General features: G+C 35.8%; 1 protein-coding gene across 4 annotated transcripts; it reads right to left on the bottom strand.

Annotated features, from left to right (window-relative positions):
- Positions 1-7521: 7521 nt before the first annotated feature.
- LOC137816145 (ALA-interacting subunit 3-like) lies at positions 7522-10978 on the bottom strand. Of its 4 annotated transcripts, none has more exons than XM_068619230.1 (9): positions 10918-10978; positions 10666-10743; positions 10123-10181; positions 9955-10029; positions 9747-9863; positions 9538-9608; positions 8865-9174; positions 8293-8582; positions 7522-7784 (listed from the first exon to the last, which is right to left on the bottom strand). In XM_068619230.1, exons 2-9 carry the CDS (start codon positions 10736-10738, stop codon positions 7727-7729), a joined length of 1053 nt encoding a protein of 350 aa, XP_068475331.1. In that variant the 5' UTR covers positions 10739-10743; positions 10918-10978; the 3' UTR covers positions 7522-7726. The 4 variants fall into 4 exon arrangements, with proteins under 4 accessions (XP_068475331.1, XP_068475332.1, XP_068475330.1 ...); XM_068619231.1 differs by having other exon boundaries at positions 10666-10728; positions 10918-10947; XM_068619229.1 differs by lacking the exon at positions 10918-10978 and having other exon boundaries at positions 10666-10886.
- Positions 10979-18174: the final 7196 nt, after the last annotated feature.

Below are 18174 nucleotides of genomic sequence, written 5' to 3'. Positions count from 1 at the left end.
CCAGTGGTTTCTGGGAAGACTAGATGTAGCTCTTGGTTAAGAGTGAACCAGTATAAACCTGTGTGTTCAATCTCTCTATCCTTTGAACTCTTTAAATTCAGTTTTATATTTGTGAACTGGTATAAACAACCAATTGTTTCTGCGAAACAACCGATTGTTTTTCTGGTGTTGTGCTTATTTGCTTTGTGTTTTTAGCAAACTGAATTCTGATTCAAGTTTTCTTGAAGTGATTTCATTCTAGACTTAAAAGTTTGCGAAAACCCTCTTTAAACCATTCACCTCCCATCTAGTTTAAAGTCATACATTCTAACAGTTGTGACGCTTCGTCTCTTGAGACTCTCAAGGGCTATAAATAGTGGTCCCAAAAGTGCTGAGACTAGGGGTGGCAAAGTGGGGCGGGCCCGCTGAAAAAAACGCAGGGCGGGTTGCTTATTTCAACCCGCTGGCCCGCTTAGGCCCGCCCCGCATAACCCGCATAACTTTAAAATGTATAATTTTTTTTTCTACACCCCCATATTTTCTTCATATAACCTCATATTTTACATTTCGAAATTTTTAATAATTTCTTATTACACATGTTTCATTAATATAATATTATGAGACCATTACCTAATGCATCTAAATAAAAGAAAATCAAAATTTTATTTAAAAAATTATTTTTTTTAATAAATATTTCTTATACGGGCTGGCCCGCAGGCCAACCCTTATGTGGGGCGGGTTAGAAAAATCAGCCCACAAATTCTATGCGGGGCAGGCCAACCCAACCCGCTTTTGGCGGATCAAGTGCGGGGCAGGCCAGCCCGCATTGCCACCCCTAGCTGAGACACTGCGCTACTACTCCGACATTTGCTCTGAGACCCGAACGCTCCTCGTTCTCCTAAGCTGTTGTATTTCGGCTTTCATAAGGTTAGTCATATCTTCTTTGTCTCGTCCTACCTCTTCTTCTTCTTCGGCTCCCCCTTTTCCTCGTCCCGTGCATCCTTATTCCTCTTCTTCTTCATCTTCATCTTCTGTTTCTAATTCCTCTACGACCAAGCCTCTATCAGTCGGTGCAATCCAAGTGTTGCACCCGGTGGAGGAGGTGGTTAGGGGGGAAGATCCGGGCGGTGTTGTCGATTGATCGAACTCCCTTGAGCAAGTCATCTCCCCCCCGAAGATTGACTGGGTAGATCCTGAGGTAACTAGGATCACCTCTACCTTTACGACCGAGACCTGTGTCGCAAATTTTTTGGAGAGGGTCCCGATTTTGAAGGCAAATGCTAGCCTTAGCTTCTTAGGTTTGAGTCGTGCTTACTGACCGAGACCATATGTTTAGGTCGGTCTCCCACTGAGTCACCCTTCTTTTACATGTACTCTTGCCTGTTTTTAGACTTACACATTTCTTTGCCTTTTGATAACTCCACAGTGGGCATCCTTAAGGCGCTTAACGTGGCTCCTACTAAGCTCCATCCAAACACTTGGGCGTCCATCCAGGCCTTCCGCCTGATATGTGACATTCTTCGTTTGTATCCTACCCCTTCCTACTTTTTAAGTTATTACACCTCCCACCCAGTGGAACCTGTTCTGTAGCATTTATTGATCAATCAGTTGGGTAATGTTCTCTTTAACTCCTACACCACTTCGTACAAAAAGTTTAAAGAAATATTTTTCAATGTTTTCATCCGACCGGAAGCCACGCCATATTTCTTTTGATGAAGTCGGTCGGTCGAGGTTTCCTATGTCTTAGATTAGGAAGCCTCAGAAGTTTAAGGAGTGGCCTCGTCCGACCATGGGTGTCGAGGAGTTAGAGATTCCTTCTTTCTTCGATAAGCTATTGAGGAAACTCCCTACACGAAAGCTGATTGTCGTGTACGCGAAATCATCCCACTGGGCAGTCTTTAAGGGTATGATGGTTTCCTCTAGTCTCGGTCGGTTGCCTTGTTTTTAACTAACATTTTACTTCTTATTGTTGCAGAAATCATGAACCAAGACGCTTCTCAGTCAAAGGGCTTGCTTGACGCCTTTAAGGAAAGGGCCGCCCAACGGAAGGGCAGACCGAGTATTGAGGCCCTGGTTGTCGGGAAGGGATCGTCCGGTGGTGTTGGCCCCTCTAGGAAAAGCAAGAATAGGCCGAAGGAGGGGGGGGGGGGAGGGGTTAACATAGCTACGACCACCCGCTCCCCTGGGTTAATGCCAATACCACCTCCTTCGCGCTGGACGCTGATCGACGTTGACTCTCCACCAACGGACGACTTCAATCGGTCAATCCCCCTTCTTGCGACCGAGCGTACATTGGAGGTATCCATGTCACCCCTGTCGGTGTTGGGGGGTAACTTACAATTTGCAAGGGGGGGTCAAGATTGGTCTGCCCGAGCCGACGCGAGAGATCATCCAGGCGTCCCCTCGAAAGACTTGCTCCAAGGCAGCATCTAGATAATGTGTCGAGCGCTCGTCCTTGCCCACGTGGGTTTCGAGGATTTGGGTCACCACGCGGAGGATATCTCTCGGCTCGAGCACGAGCTTTCAGAGGCTTCAGGAAACTTAAAGTAGTCTCGCGTGGCTAACACTAAGTACGCGGAGAGGCTTGCTCAGGAAGTCGCTGAGCAGGAGATCGCCGAAGGTTGAGCGGCTGAGCTCGAGTGGCGAGTTCTGGAGATTATGACCGAGAATGTACAAATGAAGAAGGCCATGGCAGAGTTGGATAAGAATTTTGACGACACTTTGGAGTTGCTTAACCAAAGTTTTTTCCAGGTCGTCTACTAGGCCCATGTCCTCTACAATAGCCCACCACTGTTTGGTGACTTCGACCCCGAAAATGAAGTGTTTGAGGTTCGGATCTTGCCGAGGGCTGAGGTAAGGGCTTTGGAGAGCGCAACGCAACCTGCTTCGACTGAAGGTACTGAAGGCGCAACCAGTAAGTCTTAGGCTTTAGTTTTTTTGCTTCCTTCGGCCAGGATGTGGCCCTTTATCACTTTACCTTCGAGGTTGGGGTGTGGCCTTCTCCTTGCGTACTTCATATATGGAACGGTCGTTTTCTTCTATATAATAGTTTAATTTGAACACATGAATTGAACAAGTTAAGTTCCTCGGTTGAGATAACAAAGAAAATTGAACAAGTTAAGTAATCAACTTGATTGTGTTTGTAGTGCGAGGAATGGAAGTGTGAGTATTTTAGGGAGTGAATGTGTGGAGATTTAAGGGAGTGAATGTGTGAGAATTTGAAATGAAAGTGTGAAGAAAGTGAGTGTGTTTGCAATGGGGTAAGTTAGAGTGGATTTGTGAGGAAGGTTTATTCAAGTTTGTGAGTGATGTGATGATTGTGAGGATATTTTTATTTTGTTTACAGGTGTAAAATGTAAGATTACAAATTTATTTTTGTCTGTAAAAAAAGTAGAATAAATGCAACTCTTGGTTAAGAGTGAACCAATATAATTCTTTTGTGTGATTTCTCTCTTTCCTACTTTGATATGATATAATTTGTTTCCAGTGTTTTGCACATAAAAAGATCAATTATTTTTAAAATCAACAGGCTTAAATTTTGGTTATATAATTGTTAATCTTTTGATAACTAGTTTAATAGATTAATTGATTGGTTGATTCAATTGAAGTTTTCAATCTAACACCAATATTTGCAAAATCTTACGAAAACAATTCACCCCTCTTATTTCAAGCCACATATTCTAACACAAGTTATATATTGTGAAAGCTATGTGTATACTTCATCTACTTAACTCATCTATGTTGTTTGGTCTCTTCCTGACACTTGAGTGTGTCTTACATTTTTATCTTTGTCTTGTACTTCACTTGTCTAGCACTTCACAGTTAGCTCCACATTTGTTGGTTCTCAATACCCAATACATTCATCTATATAGCTTGGAATGCTATTAAAACATGTATATCTCATAAAATCCACCAACTTCATACTCACACTATATATCATCAACTTAGTAGTAGTACCTTCCTGCTAACTACTAATTTTTCACATTATATCGTCAATAACTCCTCTCAATCAATCATATTTTTTTTTCTTCATATAATTTCGTTTAAATGAATAAATCAGTGAAATAATATATAAATCATTGAATTTTTTAATATACAATATATATACTTCAACGATAATTTTAAGTAGTGAAATTGGATGTAGGTTAATAAAAAAATATCACTTGAGCAATATTCTTTAGTAGAATAGATAATTGGTACTAACTTGTTCTCACTGAAACGATTAGTCACAAATTAAGTGACTCTTAGACACTTAAGTGACATTTTTTCAAGATGAGCGATAATTGATATGACTTATTTCTTGCTTAAACTCTAATCACTATTTGAGCTACATTTGTACACTTGAGCGAGAAAGTGTCTAAATAAAAATTCAATTCTTGCAACCTCTATATTGCTTTAGTGACTAAATTGTTGCTTGATATATATATATATATATAAACAATCTAAAAAATAGTTACAAATGATTTAAACTCAACATCCTCATTTTATTTGTACCGACCAGTCCTCGGACGTCGTTGACCGCCAGTGTCTCGCAAGGCACGTGAGCCAAGGTGTCGAAGAGTGGTCAGACGTCGATCACCAGAACGTGTTAATGTGTCCTCGATAACAGAGTGAAGGCGATGTGATATCGGACATCGGTGACTCAAACAGTAGAGCTGAGCCACGTGAGGTGGATCCCAGACCATACACCAGTTATCAGTAGGGAGAAGCCTAGATCACGAGGGGTCCATGCATGTGGTGTGAATGACGCGTTCAAGCATAACACAAGTAAAGAGCCCCTGGAAGAGCTAAGGCCCATTAGGGTTACATTCCAGGGGTGAGGTGCATGCATGACACGTGAACAACTAGGGCACTCCCAGAACGGATTGCCCCAGAGATTAGGTGCACAAGTTGGTACCCAGGTGGTCATCCCATCAGAGGTTGCACTCTAGTAAGGGAGCCTTACGCGCTAGATTACCCTAAGAGTGGGTGATAGCGGCGCTAAGGCACACCCTCAGTAATCGTAATTGCGGTTAGCAGAAACAGCGGAAACCCTAGAGTATATAAAGGGTAGTATCAAACCTAATAAGGTACGCATTATTTACGCGAATACACACACAGATTACACAAAGCTTTTTACAGCTAAGTTTTGGTGTTTCCTAGCCCAGTACTGACTTGAGCGTCAGAGTGCAAACGACCTCTAGGGCGCCCTTTGTCTTTGTGATTTTAGGTATTTGATCACAGAAAAGCACGAACGAAAGGCAAAGAGAATTGGACGTGTGATCGTCGTAGATGTACGAAGATAATCGAGTCAACTGGCAGAAACATTAATCTATTTCCATATCAATTCTACTTAAAAATCAAACTTATATAGATCTAATTAGTCTCAAGTTCTCAAAATGATCTAAAACATGGAAATAAAATAAAAATAATTTTTTTTACTCCAATATCCCACACTTAAAACAATTTAAAAACTACACATACACATTTATTGTCACTACAAACATTCAATTCACACCTTAAAATAACATTTCAATTTTATTCCCAACACATTATAATTCACTAGGACATGTTTAAATTAAAAAAATTTAATCATTCTAATTTCTAATCCATACCTACAATTCAACAATTTTTCAACACTAGAAACATTTAAATTCGATTTATATCTAACCCTCCTACTAATTTCATCTTTAATCTCATAACCTATTTCAAAATTATTGTTAACTTCTCTTAGGTGAAAACATGTTGCTCTTTAAAGAATCTACTCCTATAAATAAAACAAACTGAGGATGTTTGGAAATATTGTAGTCTAGTCCCAAAAAGTCTAAACCTAACAAACAATCAAACAAACATTTCAACACAAATTCTCACTAGAAGAAATTCGTCCTTTCTAATTGGATCATATATACAACCACTTAAAGAATACAAACAAGTAAAAACAGTAAAGATGAGAACTTAAAATCCTAAGAGAACAAAAAAAATTATCTGTAGAAAAAATCTATTTACTTGAAATAGACATACTTTCGTCTATCTCTTAGTTTTTTGGTTCACAAAAAGGAAGAAAATCATCAAGAAAATCTAAAGGTAAAGTAAGTTACAGAAAAGTAAAGAATTTGAAATTTCAGAGAGATAATGTTTTTTTAAGAAAATAAAAATGATTATTTAATTTAATTTTATAGTTTTTAGAATTTAATTTAGCATACAATCATTATTTTTCATCACTTTAAACTCTCTTCTTTAATACTTATAAAAATAGTTTTTGACAATCTAGTTATTTTGTTGAATTAGTTCACATTGGGATAGAAATTAGAATTCGTTTTTATAGGATTTTACGTTTCCAAATTGGGATTTACGTGTGAAATGATGGGAATGGGAAGAGTAGAAGAAACAGAACACCTAATGTTCCAGTTTTTCACATCATTAGGCTATTATTCATTAATGTAACTATTTTGTATTTTCTTTTGCAAATTTTACTTGAATGTATACTTGTTTTGTATCTAACAAAATTATACCCGAGAGCTGTAAAAAAAAGTGTACTTGAAAGTGAAATAAGTTATAGGAAAATATTCTTGGTTAAATATATTTTTTTGTCTATTTTTTTATATCAAAATTAATTTTTATTTTTAATTTAAATTTATAAAATTAATTTTTTTAATCTAAATTTTACATCTTTTAAATATTTATAATAATAAAAATTTAAATAAATAATTACTAATTGACAAACATATTTTTAATTAAAAATATAAATTAAGATATTAAAATATTTCATACTCATTTATATTTAATATAGATATTATAATATTATAATACCACCCACAAATTAAAAAAAAATTGTTAATTAAGTAAAAAAAGTTATAAAAGAGAGACAAAACATATTTAACTCATATTATCTATTGTATTTAATTAAAATTTATTAAAAATCACAAATTTTTTTTAAATTTCACTTTATATTTAATGAATTTCATTCCATACCCACAGAGAGCGAAACTAAAAACTACAGATTACATATTAGAATAATAAATAGCAGCGGAAGGATTTGAGATATAACCAGATGCTTTAGACATAAAAGTTTCAGATGTATAACTCTTTAGGAGTTGAATTTTGACGTTTTGGTCCAATTTCCTCTGACAACAAAAAATCATAAAATAATAATTTTCTATTTATAAATTTTTTAATTTTAATGTTTTTGAACTACTTTTTGAGATTAGAAAAAGTTAAATACAGGATATAAATCACTAAAAAAAGTCAACTTTTTCTTAGCTTTTATAATATAGACTTAAATTAGGTGATACTATACATAACATTTTGAAATGTTAATATAAAACTCCTTGTAGTACGTGTTACATGCTAATCCAAAATAAATATAAAACATTAGCATATTTGATTTTCGTCTCACTTACTGTTTTTAAAACAATTTCTCACTACTGAGCAATTAATTTTTCACTCAACATCTACGAATTTTTAAAAACTATTTTTAAATACCTGTTTTAGAAAAGAAAAGAAAAAACAGAACCTAAAGTAATCCTCAAGATGTAATTATAAGAGAGAAACAAATTTTAGAGAAAACTTTAAAACAGTAAACAAATATGGTACGAGTAATCCTCACAATGATATACTTATATCTGGCCCATATAATAATAGTGAGGAAATTCTGTGACAGTATGAAGAATAAATGTTGACAAACTCATTCCAAAATACAAGCCTAGCCTTGTGACAAATCCTTTTATTGAGATATGAGAAGTAATGAAACTCAAATGGTAAAAGCCAATCATCTTAGAATTCCAGGATTTCTGTTCCAAGACAAGAATGATGGATCTCCAAGAGGTCTGCATATACAACAACATAGCAATGTCAATAATCTATTTGGCTCAATTGCCAAATTTTGCTTAAACAGTTCAAGATAAACAGATGCTGAGAAAGATTTAAATCATGTAACCAATAAGAAAACAAAACTATCAATTTATTTTTTGAAATACTACCCTCTTCTAAATTAATTCTTAAACAAATGAAACTGTATAAAAGTCCTTGAGTATAAGAAATCAAGCTATACAATCCCTCTGAAAAATTCTTCAAATTAGTCTATTTGGTAAAATATATCAACATGAGAGTAAATTCATGAAGATTCAATAGTTTAGGGATTACTTACATAATTACATTAGTTCAAGAACTGTTTGGAAGAGGGAGTGTTACTTTAGAGAGTAAATTGATGATTTATTGATAGAAAAAAACCATTATGAAGAAAAAATCATGGTGTGTTTTGTTAATGTTTTACCCATAAAATTAACAGAAGTATATATGAAGTAAAGGAGAGGAGAATATGCAGTGCTTCCTCACCTTGGTTGCATCACATATAGAAGTAGGAAACCTACAGCCAATAACAGGGAAATCCCACCAATGAGAATATATGCCAACCCCAAGAAGTGGTTTCTTCCACCTACCCAAGCTGTGGTTGAAAGAACTATGCTCTTTCTGGCTCCAAACTCGTATGTATTATAATTGTTCTGTATTACAAGCATTACTTCTTCATTATCTTCTATGTCAGTCTCAATCTTTCCGTATAGTTTTCTGAAAGTAGGTAGTGCTGCTGTTCGCATCCAAACTATGAGATCCTCTTGTTCACTCAACTGGTACATGCCATGAAGACAAAGATTCAATTCTCAAAATGTCAAAAAGTAGAAGAATTACAGTGTACTTTTGTTTCATTTTTTCCCTTTTAATCTACAAAATTACCACCTTGGTTTCCTGTTGTTAAATATCTGTTATAGAAACATTCAAAACAACTTTTATTCTGTTTTCTTAGTTTCCTATACTAATATTTGAAATCAGGAAACAAGTTGAGAATAAGCCAAAAGAAAGAAGCGTAATTTTCTCACAAAAGATGAACATAAATACAAAAATATGCTTACAGGTATGCTCTCGTTAAGTCTAGCACCCCCTATCAAACCTCCAACTTGAAAATTCTTTGGATAAACATCAGACCCGAATTTCCCATCTTGGTCACTCTTCCATGCTATATCCTTTTTGTTAATCACCAAATCCTTGTTGTTGCTTGAAAGTTTGTACGTGTCATTAAACATACTCCACGCAATAAGGCCACAAGGAACAATTGGTTTATGACCCATGTCATTTGGTGTATAATCTTCGGGACTACACGAGCCAACATCATTTTCAGATGCTTTACTCCTTAGTTGTTTATCATCTCTACTTTTAACGTATCTGAAAATATCATCCAAAATCCAAGTAAGGAGGACCATTTCAACATTCATCGTAGAATCAATTGTTTCTCTCTCATATGAGTGAGTTTTATACAACATGAGAGTGTAAAGAAAGCACAAATAAAAGTCAGTGAAAACCAAGAAGTTCTCAAGATAGATGTGTTCAATCCTGATATGAAGGATTCCACAAAAACCATAAGAGAAAATATAGAGCTAAGCTATCTTTTCAGATTAAGTTAGGTCGATCTAAATTTAAATTTAAGAACACGATTGAAGAGGTCATTCTACTAAAAAGGGAGCCAAAACAAAAGCATTGATGATGTAAAGGAATAAAGGGAAAAAGTTACAGGTTCACTAAGCTTACCGTCGATGGTTTTGGTAAAAATTATCAAGTTGATAATAGACATAAACAGGGGCCTTCATTTTACTCTTAACCTGGAAAATTTGCAGAAATTTGTTTTACAAAAGTTGCTGCCTAAACTACATATGATATCAAAAGTGGAGAAATGAATTCCTCAAAGAAAAAGTAGAACTTTATTTTCAACTATACTGGTGATAAGCAATTGTACTGACTGTCAATTTCTTATTGCAAGTTTTGTTTGCCGTATCATCTTTAATATATGCCACTGCGTCATTTTTGCGATCGGGTGGAAGACATTCCTCATCATATCTGAATGGAACTTCCACCACCTGTATCAAAAAACCAAGTTCAACACACATTCCATTTGAGTACCAAAATTCTATTTGATACTATGCTATACACAAGGAGACAATTTCTTACACTATCAGATGCAAACATTGAAGCAAGACCAACCGGAATGAAGATTAGTCCTATAACCGTAAATATTGAAATGGCCTGGAAAAAAATTAGTGGATAAATATTGAGACAAACACAGTTGTATACTATGATTCTGTTGTAAAACTAAGAGAGTTATGTAGGAAGTTGTACCCAACTAGGTGTTAGAATTGGCTGCCAGGCATGAAGTTCTTGCTGTGAGAATCTAGAATCTATTACAAATACAAAATTTCATGAGTCACATGGCAGATAAATGTTACAGAAGACACATAAACTGCAAAACATAAAATAAAAGAGAGAGAGAGAGAGAGATCTTGTATACCATTCTAGAAAGAGAAATCAATAGAATTCAATTCAATGTATAATCACCATAATATCATTTGATGAAACAGGGAACACTGTTTATATGACAGTACAATCAATCAACTATGATGGTACAAAATTTCATGTGGATGAAGATGGGAATCAAACATTTTTGGGAAACCTAAATGAACATTTTATCAAACACCCTTTAACCTGTTCAAACCAAAACTTCTATTTTGAAACTACATAATGATCAAACCCTGTGAATTTACATTTTAAAACAATATAAATACAAGAAAATGCCTCATTGTTACGCAAGGACATTTCATAATGAAATTCACCTAAATTCCAAAATCTAAATAAAAAAATTTAGAGAAAAGAAGAAAAATTTACATTTGGGTTTCTTGGCACTCTTGGATTGTCCATCTGCGACGGCCACCGAAGTAGATGAAGGTTCTGCAGACATACCCACTAAATTCAATGTAAACAAATGAATTCAGGAAAATGTGATTGAAAACAACATGCAAAGTGGTGACATCTTTAATATTGATTTCTCTTTCTAGAGGTTTTGGGAAAATAAAAAAAGTTGGTCTTAATTTTTCCTCTCTTCATCCATAATATTTAGGAAAATGCTGTTGTATCTACCTGTTTGTTATGGTTCGAATTTTTGAGGAAGGTGGTGACAGCTTTTTGAATGAGAAACCACCACACATTTTGAGTATATAGTATGCACCACTTTTTTTAATTATTTTCTTATATAATTTGTTTCATTGTGACACTTTATTCTATAAATTGTTGTGCTATGTACAACTTTAATTCCTCTTTTGGTTTAGGATGGTACTGCAATTTTTTTTCAAGTTTGCAACAACTAATCATCAAATCAATGAATGTATCATCTCTCCTAATTGTCAAATTCTAAAAATGAAGACCATGCAGCTAATAATATGCACACTTATAAAAAGGATCTGCTTTTTATGTTGCCCAAAATTGGAACCTGGTACACTGCTAAAACCCATTTTATATTTATTGAAACCTTGATAAAAAAAATCAATATAACCCTTTAGTTAAAGCCTAAAATTCTCTCCTTCACGTTTCCATAACCCCAGATGCATGCCATGACAATGCACTTTCCTATTGAAGATATCAAGAAATAAAGTAAGGTAATAAATGCTTCATAAATAAATAAATAACATATAATGAAATTTTATTTATTTATTTATAATATTTTAAGAAGTTTTTTATTTGAATAGTTTATGTTATTTGTCCAACTCACTCTAATCTTTTATTATGATTCGATTTAATGATTGCATATTACCATTAATCCGGGATGATGTCTTATTGCTAATATCCTCTAATATTCTCATAGTCCAAATTATACTAACACAAAATTCATTCTCAAATTATGGCCACATATAAGTTAAGTGTGAGATTAAAAAAAAGTAACATACACAAAAGATTACGTATAAAAATGAAAAAAAAAATCGAGAATAAAAGTATTACTAAATTTGTTTACAATGTTGATCGGGTAATTATTGGCTTCTTAGGTAACACGTTTAAGTCGAATATAACATATCGTTTTAGTTGAATATTTAGTACCTAACCTAAAAACCAATTATTGTGTAAGTGGTAGAAAAGGTTTTATAGACAAAAACCAATGTCTGCCACGATTATAATGATGCCGGAGATGCACGAGGATGCCAAAAACCATCTTTTTTTTATTATTAAATAAATTTATTTTTCAATTTTACAAAATCAACTTATAAATTAAAAATTGTATTCACTTATATATTATAAATTAGTTTTATTTTTAGTTGATATGAAATATCTAACACACTTTATCATGTAACATCTTGTGTATGTATAAGACTAGATTCTTTTTATCAATAATAAATAAATAAAATTAAAAGGGATACTTCATTATATTTTAACCGTATACAGACCCAAAACTAATACACCCCTCTCATAGATTAAATAGAATTACACATTCATAAGACTAGATTCTTTTTATCAATAATAAATAAATAAAATTAAAAAGGATACTTCATTATATTCTAACCGTATACAGACCCAAAACTAATACACCCCTCTCATAGATTAAATAGAATTACACATTCAGTAACTTCTAACAGCTAAACCAATAACATAACCACTCCAAAAACAGCAGCAAGGGTGTTTAAACAAAAGTATAACAACATAAAAACTATCCTACCACCATCCATCCTTATTTGGTAAGGAAAGGCATAGCCTAAGAAGATACTAAAGAAAAAACAGCCACAAGAGGCACCAAACCCACCAGCCCTGCAGACTAACAGCTTAACCACATTGCCACCAGGGCTCCCCTTTACCGCATCAAAGCACCGCACCATATAACTCCAGAACAAAGAGTTTCGCAGCAATGATGCCTTAGAACAACCTGCAGAGACCAGAATTCATGTTTGTTGGGATGACACCTTTACCATCATAACTTCATCATATAAGTTTTACAGCCGAGAGGTCAGAGGAATTAAATACTACGGAAATTAAACATATGCATAACTCAATGAGGGAACTAGTGAATAGGCAAAGGAACAATAAGACATCATGGTGGCCTTTTGCATTTAACTCCAACTCCTCCAAGACCATCAACAACCAACTCCAGCACTCTAAACTTATACCATATAGACCCGGACCGTTCACATCCAAGGCCCTGTGTTCCAAGCAATATTCCTCTCCATATCAACAAACATTTTAGGAGTATAATACAACCTCCTTTCCATTGCAATGATGGAGGACCAACATAACATAAACAGCATAAGAGATGCCTACATAACGCCCAGAACCTGCTGTCAATCCACTTTCATGGCCACCACACTTCCTTTACACATAACACCCTTCAAGTGCTTCCTACATAACTATGTACCACCATCGTGCACTAGTGGCTAAACTCCTTCCTCATACACCCAATCTCTTTACCATCTCCATGTGGCCCTAATAACAACCGTACGGGTTCCAGTAAATGGAACCTATGGGAACAAAGAGAAGCCTGCTATCTTAGTAAAAGTACCTTGAACAGATAGAACCTGAACCAAGGCTCGAGCTCGTGCCAACCCCACTACTATTTTCTCCACACCAGGAAAATTCTAATGTTGCTCCATCTAAGACTGCTCCTAAACCAAAAACTGGCTCTCTAACTCACAGGTATTCTCCAGCACCAACAACCTCTTCTACCCAGCCAAACACCTCCAGTCTATGGCTTGCACCCAACACTTCCATCACTCCCAACCAAAACACCCAAACACTTCACAAAAAACCTGCTTACAAGCAGTATTTGTACCCGGAACGAGTAGCAATGTGTTGTATGAACTGAAGGTTACGAAGAACCTCTATGACACCCTGCCCTCCCTTTTCCTTATTGTTCCTAACTCATAGCACATATTTGGGCATCCTCTCACAAATCCAGCCTTCATCCTTGGACTTTATCTACAGGTGCCAAAGGGTCCTACTCTTCCACCATCTTCCTGTATTGCTTGTAAACAGCTACTTGTAGCTATTGATACAGGGCCATGGGTTCAACACCCAATCTGAAAACGAGTAATAGAAGTTATGTCCCTTATGCTTTAACCACAACAAACGATTTAAGTTGGGCCTAATGTAACACCTCTTCCTCATCCACTACACCTTCATTGAACACAACTGAATTTCTATGCTCCCACAAACATCGAACTATAGCTGTCCACACCCCTTTCCAGACCAAATTTTGTTTACAGCTACCATGTATCAGATAAAAGCTCTCAAAATGGGTCGCGATATCATTATGTTGGACGAACAAAATTCCAATCCATCTAAAACACAGAGTCCATGCCCGCCATGCGTGTTTACATTCCAGGAAAAGGTGTTGGCATGACTCCTCCTCGGACTCACAAAAGCACACACAGTGGAGTTCAACAACACCCCTCTCCTGCTCAAACACATTCTTGTTGGAATTCTGCCCAGCAGCAACCTCCAGGCTGTAAGCAATACATTAGGGAACGTCTTCACCTTCCAGAGGTACTTGAACACCTCTTTTTGGGGGGGCCCCTCTCAGACTTGGCTAAACACTCATATGCTGATCTCACCGAGAAACACCCAGATTCGTCACTTCTCCACACCTGGGTATCCTTCACATCCTTCCTAACAATGACCCTAGAAATGTGGTTACCGAGCTCAGATACCAACAAGGTCTTCCACTCAAATCTACTTCTCCTCCAGGTTAAGGTCCACCTCCACACCGAATCGTCCCACACTCCTACATCATCCACCTTCTGGCCTTGATTCAACGATAGCGAGAACAATCTTGGGAACAAGGTTTTCAGGTTAGAGTTTCCAACCCATACATTGATATGATTCCAATAGCAAGATATAGATGATTCTTTGACATTTTATGGAATCAACTTGAGTTGGAGATTGAATAGGCACTCTTATAGAAATGGATCAATGTTTTATGTTTCAAGAACTCACCAAAACTTGCACCAAACACCAAACACCAAAGCTCACATGGAAGTTCCATTTCTTGTCAATTGAACCGATTAAAATGCTTAAGAATGCAAATGAACCGATTAAATTGCCTTAAAATTGAAATGAACCGAACAAATCAATAGAAAAGGAAGAAGAACCGAATAAAACTCAACAAGGAAGAAGATGAACCGAACAACAAGTGAAAAAAAGGCAAAGCACCGAATAGAATTGCAAGAAAAGGCCTAAGACATGTTTTATGAATTCAAATGGACATGGAAATGGAAGAAATAGATGGAGAAGAAAGAAGACTTATGTGGTTGTAGTTCTTGGTTGATGAACATGCCACTTGAAGTGTGAAAGCTCCAAGATAAGTGTGAATTGCCGCCACTTGAGGGAACCAAGGCTCTCAAGATGAGACTAGGAAGAGGAGAAGGCAAGTTCTCACTACACTCAATCACCAATTTGGGAGAGTTTTGTTACTTCAAACATCAATTCTGAATTTAGAAGGACCCAAGCCCTCCTTTTATAGGAGCAAGGGCCGGTCATGAGTTACAAAACTTGTACCACAAGTTACCTAAGAGTCTCCTAAGCTAACACCTATAGTGACTTATGAAGAGTCACCTTCTAGAAAATTCTAAACTAAAGCCTAAAGATGCTTTACAAAAGAGGTATCTAATGTTTCCCTCCAAGCACCTTCCTAAAAATTATGTATTTAAACATTCTACTTTTTATACAAAAGACACTATAAAAAGAGAAAACAATCTACCACTACTTCCTAATTCCTTAAACTTGCTCCTTGTAAGCCTATGAGGTAAGCTAATGACTTCTTGAGCTTCTTCAACTTCGGCCTCTACCTCTTCTTGTCCTTGATCTTCGGCCTCTATTTCTTCTTGATCTTGATCTCCATCATACATCCTCTCAAAATCTAACTTTATTTTCACTACATATTTTCCATCCTACTTGTTCTTGAAACCACCTGTCTCTTCCTCCTTCTCTACATACTTTCAGCAAGTCTCTCCACCACCAGGATTGGGATTTCACGGGTGTATGAACATTATGAGGTTTCAGGACATACTTTGAGTTCAACACTTCCTTCCACCTCCCTTTCTCGTTAGAGATACACCTCCATTTTCACTTAGCCAGCAACGCATAATTGAACTTGCGGATGTCTCTAATGCCCGACCCAACTTCCTCTCTCGTTTTACATATGTCTTTCCAACTAATCCAAGAGATTGGCCTCTTCTCCTTACCCCACCCCCACAGGAATCTTCTTTGGATACTGATAATGCTCTTGCAGACCACCTCCGGAGCTTTAAACAGGGACAAATAGTAAAGCGACACAGTAGCCAAAACAGATTTGATTAAACATAGTCTTCCTTCCATAGATAGGAATCTCCCTTTCCACACACTAAGCCTGGATTTTAGCTTACTTAGAACGGGCTCCCAGAACTTTTTCTTCCTCGGGTTACAATAATGAATAACACAATAGGTCTAACAAACCATATTAGAATATGTTATAATACAATAATAGAAGTAGATTTATGTTTAATTGAATCTTACCAAATTAACTTGTAAAATGTGTATTGTTCTAATTTATATATTATAATGGATATTAGCATACTTTTTGTGAATACTAGCGGGAACACAGGCGCTCCCGCACCTGTGTATCCGCATTTTTTTATTTTTATCATTACAATACATGTGACACCATTAAGCAATAAACCAAATATTCATCCTCAACTTAATAAACATTAATCATGAAAAATATTACATACAAAAGAAGAAAATATAATAAAATATGCTTATCTTTTCTTTGCCTTGAACCCGCAGAGAGACTTAGTCAAATCGTTCATATCCTTTACCACCACCGTAAACCACTTCCCCTCCATATCCTTCCTCACCACCATCCCCCTTATTCTTAACCCTCCCAATCAAATCCTAAGACGAACCATTTTTTTTTCTATTCACAAACAAAACTACCAACCTTTCCCTACACTCTCTCGTGGATGTAGAAGCGCATGCAACTCTTTTTCAAGGATGCAACACGCACTGAATCCAGATTACACACCACTCTTAACAATGTTCCTTTGCATTGGAACCTTGCGCTTGAGGGGTAAGCACGATAATTATAGGAACACGCGCGCGAAATAGTTTCTTGGGGTTCAATGTCTTCCTCTTTTTATGTTTTCTAACTGAGTTTCTCCTTGTTTGAAGATTGTGAATAAGTAAATCATTGGAAGAAACTTTTCCGTAAAACATGAAGAAATGAGAACATATTTCAGTCATTGTTCTGTATGATTTGATTTAAATCCATAAAATTGTTTTCAGAAAACGTCTTATGATCAAGGAGTTTCATCACTTACCCTCTGCCTCCTCTTGTTGAGTCTTTCTTATACCTCTAGTCACATGTTTCAATCACAAGCATTGTTCTGTATTTTTTTTATCAGCAATGAATAATTAAATAAAAGAGGGATACTTCAAGGGTATCCCAACCCTTATACAAAATCACAAGACTACACGAAGGCCAACACCCAAACTGTAAAGAGGTAGCCTAAAAAATAACCAAACCCTATGCCTACAGAACTGCTAAGGGCAACCTCTATAGAGGGCGTGAGCAGCACACAACAACAACACTCAAAGCTCAATCTAGCTAAAGCAATTATGCAGCGTGACTCCCGTTAGCAGCACTAACAACAGCAACCAACATATTGCAACAACCAGCATGTGGTCAGACTCCCGTTAATCTTTTGTTCAACCAACTTCTACTCTAACTTCTTATAACCACCACAGGATAATAAGTGTGGGGTCTCATTATGTGCCTAATTAGATTGTGTTTTCTTCCGAACATCTTGTCATCAAAATTCAAAAGTTAATAATACATTATTAACATCTAAATAAAACAAGTAATATTAACCTATTATTCTTGCAAGGGCCTAGAAACAATTTTCTTCTTACTTCTAAGCATTTGATTTATTTCTCGGTCTTTTATTTCGGTTTGGATTCTTGGTTCAAGTTTTCAGTATGTTATTCTTATGGGTTATTTGGGCTTGGTTTATAGGTTTTTACTTTTCTAGGTTGAGTCAACTATATCTCATCATTTTTTATCTTTAGGTTAGGTCTCTCAGTTTGGTCTCCTCTCACGGATGGATGTGTGTATTTGCAAAACGCTTCAATGTTAAAATCAGAATCAGTTCTTGATAATAATTAGATAATATCACTCTACCTACCTCATGAGCTACTCATCTATTTATAATGCCCTTTTGTTGGGCTCAAAACCTATTTGGGCTTTTCTTTTTGCACCTAATATTTATTAAACACAGATCTACTAATTTCATCATATTTCATGAATTTTGCTACAATAATTAATTAATAATTAATTTAATATTATTTATTTATTTTCCTTTCATTCTATCTTTTGGCTTAGTTTTT

The sequence above is a fragment of the Phaseolus vulgaris genome, chromosome 1 (genome assembly GCF_000499845.2).
Source record: "Phaseolus vulgaris cultivar G19833 chromosome 1, P. vulgaris v2.0, whole genome shotgun sequence".
NCBI classification, from domain to species: domain Eukaryota; kingdom Viridiplantae; phylum Streptophyta; class Magnoliopsida; order Fabales; family Fabaceae; genus Phaseolus; species Phaseolus vulgaris.
This window is presented reverse-complemented; position numbering and strand designations above follow the sequence as displayed.

Excerpts from the sequence above, each read along its gene's own strand:
- LOC137816145 (XM_068619230.1), bottom strand. The coding sequence starts at position 10,738 with ATGTCTGCAGAACCTTCATCTACTTCGGTGGCCGTCGCAGATGGACAA. Across the intron at positions 9,609-9,746 it reads CTTGCAATAAGAAATTGACA|GTTAAGAGTAAAATGAAGGC; the intron begins GTCAGTACAATT and ends CAAATTTTCCAG. Across the intron at positions 9,175-9,537 it reads TTTTACCAAAACCATCGACG|ATACGTTAAAAGTAGAGATG; the intron begins GTAAGCTTAGTG and ends TGATATTTTCAG.